This window comes from Leiobunum rupestre, chromosome 7 (genome assembly GCF_980474605.1).
Source record: "Leiobunum rupestre chromosome 7, qqLeiRupe1.1.hap1, whole genome shotgun sequence".
NCBI classification, from domain to species: domain Eukaryota; kingdom Metazoa; phylum Arthropoda; class Arachnida; order Opiliones; family Sclerosomatidae; genus Leiobunum; species Leiobunum rupestre.
This window is the reverse complement of record NC_143390.1, coordinates 28,665,538-28,679,535: the sequence shown is the minus strand read 5'-3', so window position 1 is coordinate 28,679,535 and position 13,998 is coordinate 28,665,538. Positions and strand designations below refer to the sequence as shown.

The following is a 13,998-nucleotide window of genomic DNA, read 5'->3' as shown; positions in this document are numbered from 1 at the left end:
CCTGGTGCGCCGAGTTGATCGTTCACGATACCGTATTTTCGCTTCCCCGGTACCACTCAGCCCTCAGCACGATACCTTACACCTTGGCTTAAGGAAGAAGCAGAGCCTTAGTTGCCCAGCATGAAGGGTTTCCCCTTCACCTGTTACTCCCTTCCACCACGAAGAGGTACAAGGTTGCAGTTTATGGAAGGGAGTTTTAGTTTTAAGAGTAAGAATCTTAAAACTAATAAGATATCTTATTGAAGATAAACGATACTTAAAACTGTTTAGAGCGTTGTGATTTACTAAACAGTTGTCAAAACTAAGATTCAAGATTCAAGATGTTATTAGTAATCTGTACAAGTACAGCCTCTTTAGATCGAGGCGGCTCACCAGAGGGGAGCACAGTCAGAATATAGGAAAATAAATATTTAACTATTATAACAAACAACAACTCGGTAGTTTTTTCTTTTTTCCTAGGATTTACATAAAGTATAACAATGTTTAAAAGGTTTATATCACGTAAATATATATATATATATATATATATATATATATATATATATATATATATATATATATATATATATATATATATATATATATATATATATATATATATAGTGAACCAGATTTCAGGTACATAAGTTTAAGTTTCTCCAGGTGTTCTTCACTCGCTTCCTGGACTAGTGGACTCATTGCTCATGCGCCAACCTCTGATGTCTTCATCCACAGCAAGTGCTGGACAAACTTGAAGGACGTGTCTGAGGTCCTCCAATGACGCACCACAAAGTCGACATCCCGGGGGTATCTTTTGTAGTTCATACTGCCTAGCGCCAGTCAACAGTGCGCCCGACCTGGCATCAAATAAGAGGCCACTGGCCCAAGATCCGTCATAGAAATATTCCATCTGTGGGGTAGCCTTCATACTATATAGGCCTAGTCCTAGACTACGCTTAGCTCCAATGACACTGCGCAACCGAGCATCACTAGCTTCTTTCACTTCGCGTTTCACAACCGCCGCCCATGCGGCCCATTGCGCTTCAGTAGTGGTATATTTCTTGTCCAACTGAGCTATCCGCTTAAACAAACTAGATGGAAACCCAGTTTGAGCGAAAAACGTTTCCCGGAATCATATACGGGGGCATATGCTGAAGACGGCGCAAGTACTTTAGCTTGCTAGCAGCCTCTCTTTCCTCCATCAAACTCCATCCCATCTCCCCCTTTATTGCCGCATTTGCTTGAAAGGGACCTGCCGAGAGGGTTGCACGACCAACCGCTCGCTGGGCATACTCTAGAGCGTTTAGGGTGACTTGGGAAACTGATATCACTTAATTGCCGTAAGTCAGCCCGGGAACTAACACCGCTTTTCATAAGGTACGGGAAACCATATAGTTGTTATAGGAGTGGGTAGACAAATTTCTAACCGCCCACCTATGTCTCGTTGCCTTAGTAACCAATTTTCTCTCATACTTTGTCAAGTAATTTGCACCGTCGGAGAAAATAACCCCAGATGCACATATTCAGTAGCCACTTCCAACGGCTTATCCTGCAGTGTGACCCGTTAGAACTGTCTAATAGGTGGCCAAAGACAATAACCTTGGATATTTCTTCACTGTACACCAAATCCCGGCTGTCCGCAAATGTGGTACATATGTCCAGGAGAGATTGAAGCTCGGTTGGCGTGGTTGCCAGTAGTAAAATATCATCCGTGAATAGTAGGCATGAGATCGTGAAGTTTTTTTGTAGATCAGTAATATATTTATTTAAACTATGAATTATACATAAATATATCGAGAAAATATATTTTAACTTACTATACATTGTTTTTCTAAAAAGGAAAATGGAAAACCGAAGAAAAAACATTTTTCTGCGATTTCGCTTCTGTTCTCCGCTTTTGGCGATGGAAGGTTTTTGATCGTACGTAGCGCCCTTAGCGGGATTATTTACAAACGCAAATTAACTTTATATCTAGATGCGGTACGCGCGATCGAAGTTGGCCGTGGCCGAAGCAATACACGTCCGCGGAAATTCTCTGATTAATATTATGTTGATGGAAGCAGAATACACGACGATCGAGTACGTTGCTTGGACATGAGTACAGCTCGAATAAGTTTTGGCCATTCCTATTTCATCTATCAATTTTGTCGCTTGATATATATAATTCTACTTGGCTAAAACAAACTTCTTCTCTCGGCGCCAGCACGGTTTTCTGCCCAAGCGGTCATGTCTTACCAATCTCCTGGAGGCCACTAACTTGTGGTCTATGTGGCTCGCTGAGGGATATAGCGTAGATGTTATCTACTTAGACTTTTCAAAAGCCTTCGACTCGATTCCTCATGCGCGTCTCCTTGAATCCCTTCATGCTGCGGGAATTACTGATGTTGCCCTGGCTTGGTTAGCGGATTACTTAAGTGGCCGGCGGCAACGGGTCGTCCTTAATGGGGTCTCATCTGCATGGCGTGATGTGGGTAAAGGGGTTCCCCAAGGGTCAGTCCTGGGTCCCCTACTCTTCAATGTCTTCATTAATTCTCTGCCTGATGCAATTACCATTGCTCTCATACTCCTTTTTGTGGACGACTCCAAACCCTTCCATAAACTTCGGAACGTGTCAGACTGTCAGGAGATCCAGGCTGATTTGGACAGGGCTTACCACTGGGCAAAACCACGTGAGACTAAATGCTCGGTCCTCCACCTAGGGCATAAGAACCCCCACTTTGTTTACCATATCAATGGCACACCCCTCAATACCACTCTGTCTGAACGGGACCTAGGTATTCAAGTTGACCCCTCATTGAAATTTTCCATCCACACTAACAAAGTTGCCAAACGTGTCCGAGCTGGGGCAGGGCTGGTCCACCGTAATTTGTGTTTCCGCTCTCCTGTGTTGGTCAAATCCCTTTACAACTCCCTAGCACTTTCCGCTCTCCTGTGTAGGTCAAATCCCTTTACAACTCCCTAGCACTTCCCATTTTCGATTATTGTTCTCCAGTATGGTCTCCATACTTGGAGACTGACCACCATTCGCTCCAAAAAGCCCAGAACCAATTTACTAAATTGGCTAACCAAGTCTCGGCCCACTCCGCCCCCGCTCGAGCTAAGGCTCTAAATATTCAACCAGTCATGATCAGTAGCGGCGCTAAGGTTTTTTCACAGGTGGGTTAATTATTTTGTGGCCCCTAAGAATTTTGTGGCCCCTTAGCCCCTAAGAATTTTATGGACCTTAGTGGGAACCTTGGATTGACCATATTTCGCAAAAGTGGTGAAATCGAAAAAACCCAAAATTTTCTAGGAAGCGAGAAGAGCAAGGTCGTTTTATTGTTGCGGCTCTCGTCGCGTTTTTTGGACCCCCTACTGACCTTGTATCTGACCTGGAGGGGACACGTGCATGCCTGGGATATTTCCGTAAATTCCCTTAAGCCCCTTTCTTTTCAACTTTCTCTCAATTTCCGCTACCTTCCTCCCGAATCTATATGTTTATGGTCTACTACCTTTTTGAGTAAACAAATTGATTTTGAAAGATTTTTTCCAGAAAAACGTTTCTTCGCAATAAAACAAATTTCTAGAGATAATGAAAATTCATAAATTAAAATATGAGGCCTCTTAATTATGAATATGTGGCCCTTTTAATATAAATATGCGGCCCCTCTCAGAAATGCAGGGGGGCTAAAGCCCACTTCAGCCCACCCTTAGCGCCGCCACTGGTCATGATTCGACATAAACTCAACAATTTATGCTTATTTCACAAATTTTTTCATAAGAATCTGGTTCTGGGCTTTTCGGACTATTTTTCCCTGTGCATAAGTCGTCAGACCATTGTCATTTTATAAAATAAATAAATACAATATGCGCTTAAATAAATCATCCTCCAACTAAATCGCCAAGAAGTGATATTTCCGAGAGCCAAGTCCCGCATGTTATTGTTTATATAGTGCTTGTTGAAATTATGGAAACGTTTCACCCTAGAGAGCTGCAACGGAGCGGAAATTATTCCGTTTCCGCGGACTCCGTTCCGTTCCGCGGCGCTGGAACGGAATCGGAGCTAATTTATAAGAAAGTAGAGGAACCGAATGGAATCGGAGCAAATTTCCGAAAATTTGTTGTATCGGAACGGAATCGGAGCAAAATTCCGAAAAATCGTTGTAACGGAACGGGATCGGAGCAAATTTCCGAAAAATCTTTGTAACGGAACGGGATCGGAGCAAATTTCCGAAAAATCTTTGTAACGGAACGGGATCGGAGCAAATTTCCGAAAAATCATTTTAACGGAACGGGATCGGAGTAAAATTTTCCAAAACCTTTGTAATAGAACGGGATCGGAGCAAAATTCCGAAAAAAACGTCATATATTGAAGCATGGACACGGTTTTCATTTCTCTCTTGGCTGCTGATTGGGTCTCCCGCTTTTCCAGACAGTGAGATCATAATCCCCCTTCTTCACCGGCTCGTGGGAAACATAACTGCAACTGAAGCATTTTTCTCTACGACTACGTTGCGTACATCAATGCGCAGAATTGCAAAAGGTACAAAGGCCGTTTAGCGAAAAGGGGGAATAAATTCGCGGGGTGACCCGGCTTGCGGTAAACTTTTAGTTTTACATTCAATTCAATATAAATAATAATTGTTTCTGTAAATTTCTGTATTCAGGAAAATAAAATAATTTTTCCTTATTTTTCAAGACTATAGACTCTTAAACGCGCCTTCCCAATCGACCGCCATTACCTTACAGTCTACGGGGAGGGTGATGAGAAAACCGGTTTTGGGGGATGAAATTTCTGCGGTAGAGGGCTGGCTCGTTGGTTGTCTGTACGATAATGGCGGCGCCCAGTAAACGTTTCTAAAAAGAGTGTATACTGAGGGAAAGCAAAATATTAAACGGGAGCGGCAACTGAGCATTAAGTAATAAGCCCCATTTTCATGCTCGCTGGTAGTGGATAAAAATCGTCAAAATTCGCTTCCACCACTCGCAAGCGTGAAAATAAAGCTAAAATATCTGTTTGAAACAGATCGACGCGGAAAGTGATAAAGTGTATAGCTGAAGCGGATTTTGTCGATTTTTACCCGCTGCCAGCGAGCATGAAAATGGGGCTTTATAGACGATTAATGAAACGGAGCGGAACACGAACGGAAATAATATCGGAGAAACAAACGGAGCGGAAACGGACGGAAAATATTGACGATAAATGAAACGGAGCGGAAACGGACCGAAATGATAGGCGACAAACAAAACGGAGCGGAAACGGACGGAAATAATGGGCTAGAAATAAACCGGAGCGGAAACGGACGGAAATATTGGGCTAGAAATAAACCGGAGCGGAAACGGACGGAAATATTGGGCTAGAAATAAACCGGAGCGGAAACGGACGGAAATATTGGGCTAGAAATAAACCGGAGCGGAAACGGACGGAAATAACGGACGATAAAGAAAGTGGACCGGAAACGGACGGAAACAACGGACGAGAAACAAAGCGGACCGGAAACGGATATATGTACCATAACGGGAAACAAAACGGAGAGAAACGGTGTGGTATTTTCGCTGCTCTGCAGCTCTTAATTCACCCATAGAAATCTCATAGGTAACTAGAATGCTGCCGTGTAACTGGCAAATGGCCCAAACGCCGTGGCAGACGAAACCAGATCTCAGCCAATAAGAGCTCAAAGAGCGGTTCTGCCAAGAATTTAATGTCACCGGAGAGAATGACGTCACCTATCTCCCGCTATAGTAACGGAACCAAGGAGGATTATTATTATCCTCCTTGGCGGAACCACTCTACGGCCTCTCATTGGCTGAAGGTTCAAGGCGAACTGGCGTCAAGCTCGGCCGTAGGCGGCAGCATTCTAGTTACCTATGAGATTTCTATGGTTTCACCTGTCACGGCCCCCTGCAGATCGCTCGCGCCCATAGCGATCTCCAGGGGGCCGTGCACCAGTCCTGTAAACAGAACGTCGTGTTTTTGTAAAGCCTTAATATGTCAAAAAAGCTACCTGGTTAAAAGGGAAAGCTGCTGTAAAGGTGAAATATTTCCATTATTTTAACAAGCACTATATAAACAGTGATTGCAAGTCCTGGCTCTCGGAAATATTACTTCTTAGAGAGAGAAGTGAGTGCGCGGCGCCGTCAGGCGCCAATACTTAGAATACATTGCTCGTTCTATAAGTCAACCTAACACTAAAGACATATATAATGACAGGCTAGAGTATAAGAGTCGTTGAAATGAGCAGTCGGCCAAACGAGCTCATTTGGCCGACTGAAAACTCAACCAAATGAGTTGTTGGCCATATGGGCATTCGGACATATGAGCAGTCGGCCAAATGAAAAGTCGGTCAAATGAGGAGTCGGCCAAATGCACCCCACCCACTGTGGAAACTTGCCAGGAAAGTTACTGTTGGCTGTCCGTCGCGCATTGGGGGAAAGGAAAAAGGGAGCTTCGGAAAGCGACTCTAGAGAAAATATTGCTGTCCGTCGGAAGCCAAAGGAGTTGGGGGAAAAGGGGAGCTTGCCCTTGGAATGACGTATGTGGCCGTGTCACGAGTTAAATCATTAGATGGTATAATATTTGACCCGGGTTTAAATATTGCGCGCCTTTTAAAATTAACAATAAGAGTGGATTATCTGCTAAAAAACAGAACTTGAAAGGCTTAAGATCCATTGCGGTATTGCCACATAGGGCAAGTTTCAAAAAAGATAAGCATTAGCTGTATATTTTATCTTTACCAAATAAACAGTAATTTTTGGTAAACTAAATTATTTATCTCGCTTTTCTTTCTCTACTTGGGTATAATTAATCTAAGCCTAATTAACCACTGGATTTGTAGCTCGCTCCGCTCAAGTCTTTGTTGAAAATGAATGTTTTATAATATTTTCAATTAAATCTAAATATTCCTTAAATTTTAAACGAAAATTTTAAACTTTTGGCTTTTTCTTAAAATATTTACGTTTTTGGGCGGTAAATTGGGCTACTTCCCAAAATTATTTGGGTTGAATTTTGGGCTAGTTTGAAACTCCTTGTTTTATAGTTGGGCTAGAAATTGGGCGATTTTTTGAACAATTTGGGCGTCATACCAAAAAGATTTTCTGGCAGCCCTGTCACTCATCAGAGAAGCATCATGGGTCGCGTATGCGGTGTTAAAAGAAGAAGGAAACAAAAAACTAACTACAATCCTAAAGATAGGAAAAAATTAAAAAGAAAGGATAAGAAGAAGACCAAGATTCTATGGTGAGTAATATAAAGCCTCTAAACGGAATATATTCTGCACAATGTAATTTTATCAATTAAATTATATTAAGCCTCGGCCCTAAACGAGCTTGTCCATGCTTCAGTCATCTTCAGTGCTCCTGTTGGGAGACTGGAAAGGCGATATTTTGAATCGATAGCGCTCTGATAACAAATACTAAACATATTTTTTAGTAAACCAATAAAGGATGCGTGGGATAACAAGAAAAGTTTAACAAAAAATCTTTCCGATATGGGACTTTCTGTTGACCCAAACAAGACAATACCACCGCCGTCATATAAAGTAAGAATTTAAAATGAAGGATGATATAATGACCCATTAATTTTCCAGACTAATAAATGTGTATTTTCATATCTTTTTCCAAATTTAAAAAAATTCTGTTGGTCTACCTTTAATAAATGGGGCTATAACTAAAAACTTTAATTTGGAAAATTCACTCTTCACCTTTTGATCAAAGCGTCTTTATAATTTGGTGCGTTGGTATTCGCAAATAACCATTATATATTTATATAGGACCTCTTAGACCCTGATAAATTAAAGAAAAAGTTGGTACGAAAACATAAGTCCCTAAAAGAGAATGTTGTTAAAGGTATGATAATTGTTTACTTTTAAGAATAACCTCTAATAATAATAAATCATAACACTCATAATCTTTTTAGAACTTGAGAAAGAAGCGAATGCTGAAAGAAGAAGTACATTACGTTTACCCAAAGATGTTGTCAAGTTTTGTGTTTATATGATTGAAAAATATGGAAACGATTATGCTGTTAGGTTTCTTTATTAACTGAACTCTTGTTAGTTTTAAGCAATCTATTTAATTAGTGATTATCATTTCAGGCAATGGCGCGTGACCCCAAGAATTATTACCAAGAAACACCGAAACAAATTCGATATAGAATTAATTTGCTTAAAAAAATACCCGAACAATGGAATGGTTATTTACGTGCAAAGGAAATGACACCAGACAAATCTGAAAGTTAAATGATTGTAAATACTTAAATATTGTCTAACTTCGTACATTTTAAAAAATAATAAATAATTTTCGCGATACATATCTCTATTATTTAATTATTTAATATTTCTTTTACTAATTTTTATACATGTTTATAAAAAAATAAATAAAGGCATTAACTAGTATTAAAAGTAAAAGTAACGCCCTCTAAAAGGCTACTCGTCGAATTTTAAATTGCTATAATTATAGTGAAACGTTACTTCTACATGACGCGCCCGATACATCTAAACAAGAAGGCCAATGCTACTTTATAGGGGTCGCCCTCACAACGCCGCATTCTCCTTTCTCCGAATTCCCATATCACCGAATTATCTTTTCTCCGAATTGATATAATTCCGTATTGCTTTTACTCCGAAATGTATTTAGTGACCTCACATCTCTGAATTCTCATTTCTCCGAATTCCCATATCACCGAATTCCCTTTTCACAGAATTGACATATTCTTGCTTTTACTCCGAAAGCTCATATCACTGAAGTCCCATTTCTCCGAAATGTATTTAGTTACACTATGCAGAGCTAAACCTCCTACGTGTCACGCCCGCTTGTGGCTAAAGCAAGATTATTTAAATTAAAGGGAAAACTTTAGTCAAGATTATTTATTTTAATTTTTGGTCGTAATTAAATATGACGTTTTATTACAGTATAAGAAAATTGTTTGGTAGCATATTTTATTGTTACAATACAAATTCTATAATGTAGATCGCGTTGCGTTTTCCGTCCTCTGTCAGAAGGGGACAGAAGAATGAATTTTTAATATAAAAACACATATTAAAGGGACTTTCAAGAGACCCTCTAGTCAATTTAAAATACGTCATTCGGTCGCCGTTCGTTGTGAAGCCAAAGTTACGACCGAATGACGTATTTCAAATCGACTAGGTCTTTCTTGAAAGTCCCTTTAAGCTTTCAATATCCATGTCAGCTACAGTACACAATTAAATAAAAGCAGGAGCCGCGGAATTGGGGGGCAGGTAGGGCCAAATGCACCCCCATTTTTCATGGTAATGTAGGGTTCTTTATGCTTTAGTCGTAGGAGCCTAGGAGGAGCTAGTCATGGAGTACTTCCGCGGTTACTGAATAAAACAGCTTTAAAAAAAAATTCTTACAAAAAATGTCAACGTTTTGTAAGTAGAATATGTTAAGACAATATAAATTGCGGTAGATAAATAATTTTAAATAAAAAACACCAATATCAAGACCCTAAAAACTACGACTTTTTAAAATCGCGTGGGCTGACTTCCGTGGCTCCTGACAATCGTACCTTTATGGTACAGGCAAACCGGAAGGTGGGAAACATGCATGAAATCCAAAGTTTCCACATACTATAATTAAATAATTTGTTAAAATTTCACTGTTTAAATAGTATGAAGCGCTCTTCTACGAATTCTTGTCTATCACACGTTTAAAGAAGAGAAAAAAATCGCCATTTTGGTAAATGGCGACCTAAATTATGAAAAAGCCGAGCGAAAAAAGCTACACTTTAACATAACAACTATACTATACGTTCTAAAGTATTACTCATCTACCATATTATTATTGAGAAGTATATTAGCCTTAAAAAAACGTAACATAATTTTAGTTTATAATTATAATTGCAATTTTATATTAATACATAATAACTAAATTAAGTATGACACGTCCTATTCTCCCAATGCTACGTTAGTTAATGATAGTCTGTCTCGGCAATTACCATTCATCCTATGGACGAACAGATTTTTGCAAATTAAATCGGGACAAATTTTAAACCTTACCCTGGTGTTTGAAGGAAGTGCTTTGGCTGGTATATAATACGTAGGTGTCATTTTTTCGACGAATTTGCAGTTACTAATCCACCGATTACGCAATCACCCCGCGACAGATCATCATTAACCGACGTCGTTCAGTGATACTTATGATTATTATGTTAATTATGATATATTAAATCATATATTTTATTCAGTTGAGTGGTAATCAGCTTATTTTAATAACAAGTTTTTATACGATGTGTAACTCCAAACTAGTGTAAGAGTTATGCAAAAGGATTAAACACACAACGATTTAAAGTACACTATAAAGCCAATTTATTGTTATGATATTTTAAACATTAAAATATTTCAACTAAGAAAAGGCGCGACATGTTTCGGCTTATGGCGAGTATGCTGCCGTTTTCAAACGCAGTTACAGGTCTAATGACACCGGCTACGTGGATTTAAAATGAAGAAAGAATCCAGGGTAAATACATTATTAAGCGCGATACAAAAGTTGTGGGAGGGAAACATTAAAATGTGAATCTATTGGTTTGGGGTTACAAAGTATCATGATAGGAGGCATTTCCAAAATTTAACAATGTCTGGACTAGGTCCAAAATCTCTGTTTAGTGTCGTCATTTTAAATTTATTTATGTTATATGACTCTATCTATTTAAATCAAAAATTGGGATTTATCTTGACATTATAGAGTCATATAATATAAATAAATTTAAAATGACGACACTAAACAGAGATCTTTTACCTAGTCCAGACATTGTTAAATTTTGGAAATGCCTCCTATCATGATACTTTGTAACCCCAAACCAATAGATTCACATTTTAATGTTTCCCTCCCACAACTTTTGTATCGCGCTTAATAATGTATTTACCCTGGATTCTTTCTTCATTTTAAATCCACGTAGCCGGTGTCATTAGACCTGTAACTGCGTTTGAAAACGGCGGCATACTCGCCATAAGCCGAAACATGTCGCGCCTTTTCTTAGTTGAAATATTTTAATGTTTAAAATATCATAACAATAAATTGGCTTTATAGTGTACTTTAAATCGTTGTGTGTTTAATCCTTTTGCATAACAAGTTTTTAACAATAAAAATATTTTGGTACAAGCTAGAGCAGTACAATTAGAATAATTACGTGGCGAATTGAACTAGCGACGAAATAGAACTTAATCGGCGATGATTAGGTTCCATGTCGCCACTAGTTCATTCCCCACCTAAGTAATTATCCCAATATAAGAGTCTCTAATAAGGGTACAAACTGGGCACTTACAAGGAGAGTCCCCGATGTGTTAATTGCCGATTTTGTTCAAAGTCGGGCGTATATAATCAAAGATAATTTAAACTCGTACCCTAGATTCGAAATCACTCTCTCGCGCGTTGACGATAGCGTTTACCAAAAATATATATATATTTTTGGTTTACCCACTTCCCGCTGTAACTCAGAAAAATTCGCTCCATGGTTTGCGCCTTACCGCAACCGATGGAGCCCGATTTTTCTGAGGTCACGTGCCGGAAAAGGGTAAACTCTTCGTAACAAAACCGTCATTTGGGAAAGCTCTCAGTATTCGAATCTAGGGTACGAGTTTAAATTATCTTTGATATAATGTAGACCTATCTGAGATTTCCCAAAAGGAGACGTTGCACTTCTTTTTCGATTTGCCATGGAAGCTGAAAATGTTTTGACCACTTTAAACAAAAAATCTCCATTTTAAAAAGCATGGAATGTTTTCGGTTTTACCTACGAAAATTTAAAAAAAAATTAAAATCACGAAATAGGTAATTTCGACCACGTTTAGGTAAATTGGAACATTTTTGGGTAAATTTTAACATTTTTGGGTTAAAGTTGTAAATATTTTTGGGTAAAATAAGGGAAAAATCTCATTTCTGTTTTAAGTGGTCAAAAACATTTTCGGTTGCCATGGCAAAACCAATGGATGCACCGTTTCATTTTGGGAAATTTCAATTTTCATATTGGTCTACATTACGCCCGACTTTGAACAAAATCAGAAAAAACACCTCGGGTACTCTCCTTATTAGTATCCGTACCATGGTTTATGAAAATTAAATCTGGGGATCTAAATGGCGGAACTAACTTTCGTAAGTTATAATATTGTTTTCAAGAAATTGTAGTCCATTTTCACTTGAAATGGGGGCGTTAGTAGTTTAGATTATTATTACTGTGTTAATCAGTGCCCCCGCCAGCAGTAGGGACAAGTAGGCACGTGCCTATGTTCAAAAATTTTAGGCCTATTTTAGGGGCCTCTAAAAGTTTAAAAAAATTGCCTCTGGGGCCTCCAAATGTTATTTTTAAATTTTATTGGTCATCTAGCCCCCTAAAAAAAGAACTCCAATTTCCAAGAGTCCTAAATGGCCCTAACAAAACGTTCCCTTTGAACCACCTATACTCGAAATCACACAAACAAAGGCAGCGAACTGGCCCGGGACGGGGAAGTCCGTCGTGCAAAGAAAGCAGCAAAAAAAAACCACCTGTTCGCCTCAGTGATAACTTAGCTCCAACCAACACAATAAACATAAGCTTAGTTTCTAGGAATTCTACAAAAGGGGGCATAAAGTGAGACACTGGATTTCTTTAATACGACTTAAACCGTTGCAAAGCTTAAACGAAGGGAAATCCCAGCGGAGCTGATGTCGAAGCGTAAAGCATCGTACCAGTCACTACTTTGAATAGAGAGCGTCCTGGGGATTAGGGTTTTTTCTTTTTTACTCCTTGTCCCTTTTGCGAAATCACGTGATATCAGTGACCACTGATCGTAGAGAAAGGACCTAGACCTTCGGTGGTCGGACTTGTCCCAGATAACGCGCGTTTCTTCATTTCGTTTTCTGCTCCTGAACAAACAGGTAGTTCTCAATTTCGATTCTCTCCCAGTCAAATTTTTTCTAAGTCTCTTCCGAGACTAACTTTGCCAATACAGCCTTTTTAAAGGCTATTTAGCTGTTTTAAGCTACTTTTTAAACAGCCTTTTTCAAGGCTAATTAGCTATTCTAGCTAAATTATTCAAAAAGCCTTTTTCAAGGCTAATTAGCTATCTTAGAAAAAATATTCAAACCGCTTTTTTTCAGGGCTTTGATATAGCTGGTATTATTAAAAAGTCTGTTTGAAGACTACATAGCTTTAACTAAGCTTTATTTTCTTAAACCTTTTTAAAGTTATCTCGCTATTAGTATATAATAGTAGCATTTTCAAATATGAGTACCAGAAAATTTTTATCTGGGTCCCAAAAATGAGAAAAATGGAAAAGGGAAGATAGTTTCGTTAGTAATCAGAAAGTTGCAATGGCACGTTTTTTGAAATCGTCGGCGCAAAGCCATAACTATAGTTCTGAGAAAAACCTAGTCAAAGAATTGGGAAAGGGTTTAGAATGCTTGGAGACTGATAACAGTCACTGTTTTAGTAATACTGCTGAAGTTCTTCCAAACGTCAGTACTGATATGGAAATGGAACTGACTCATGAAGGAGAAATTGCAGAAGTAATTGCAAACCCCAACTCTAACCATGCACAAAATACATCAAACAACGTGTACAATTCAAAATAAATGGGCTTACACGCGTTGAATAACTTGGATATTAATCTAGATAAAGATTGCCTTCCAGTTCAGCCTAAACTAAATCCTTTTCCTAAAAGATTAATTGGCGGTAAAAATCGAGGTTTCAATTCTTCTTGGTATGACAAATATCAAATGATTGAATATTCAGTTGCAAAGGATGCAGTGTATTGTTTTTGTTGCCATCATTTTTTAGGCAGTAGAAACACTGCATTTCTAAAGGGATTTTCAGATTGGAAAAACATGGGGACACAATTCGAAGAACACTTCACTTCCAACAAATCTTCTCACCAACTAGCCTACAAAATGTACTTAGACTACATGGAATCCAAATCCCGTGGATCAATAGTTTGCCAGGTTAACGACCACCATAGACTAGACGTTATTAGAAACAGAGAGGTCCTATCTACACACGTGGAAGTGATTATTTTATGTGCCCAACAAGATTTAGCACTTCAGGGGAAC

General features: G+C 38.8%; 1 protein-coding gene across 1 annotated transcript; it reads left to right on the top strand.

The window, feature by feature from the left end:
• Positions 1-7,067: 7,067 nt before the first annotated feature.
• LOC149935856 (nucleolar protein 16) lies at positions 7,068-8,264 on the top strand. The gene is made up of 5 exons (XM_090152983.1): positions 7,068-7,195; positions 7,388-7,496; positions 7,728-7,803; positions 7,874-7,980; positions 8,052-8,264. The coding sequence occupies exons 1-5, from the start codon at positions 7,086-7,088 to the stop codon at positions 8,193-8,195; spliced, it is 546 nt and encodes a 181-aa protein (XP_090009109.1). The 5' UTR covers positions 7,068-7,085; the 3' UTR covers positions 8,196-8,264.
• Positions 8,265-13,998: the final 5,734 nt, after the last annotated feature.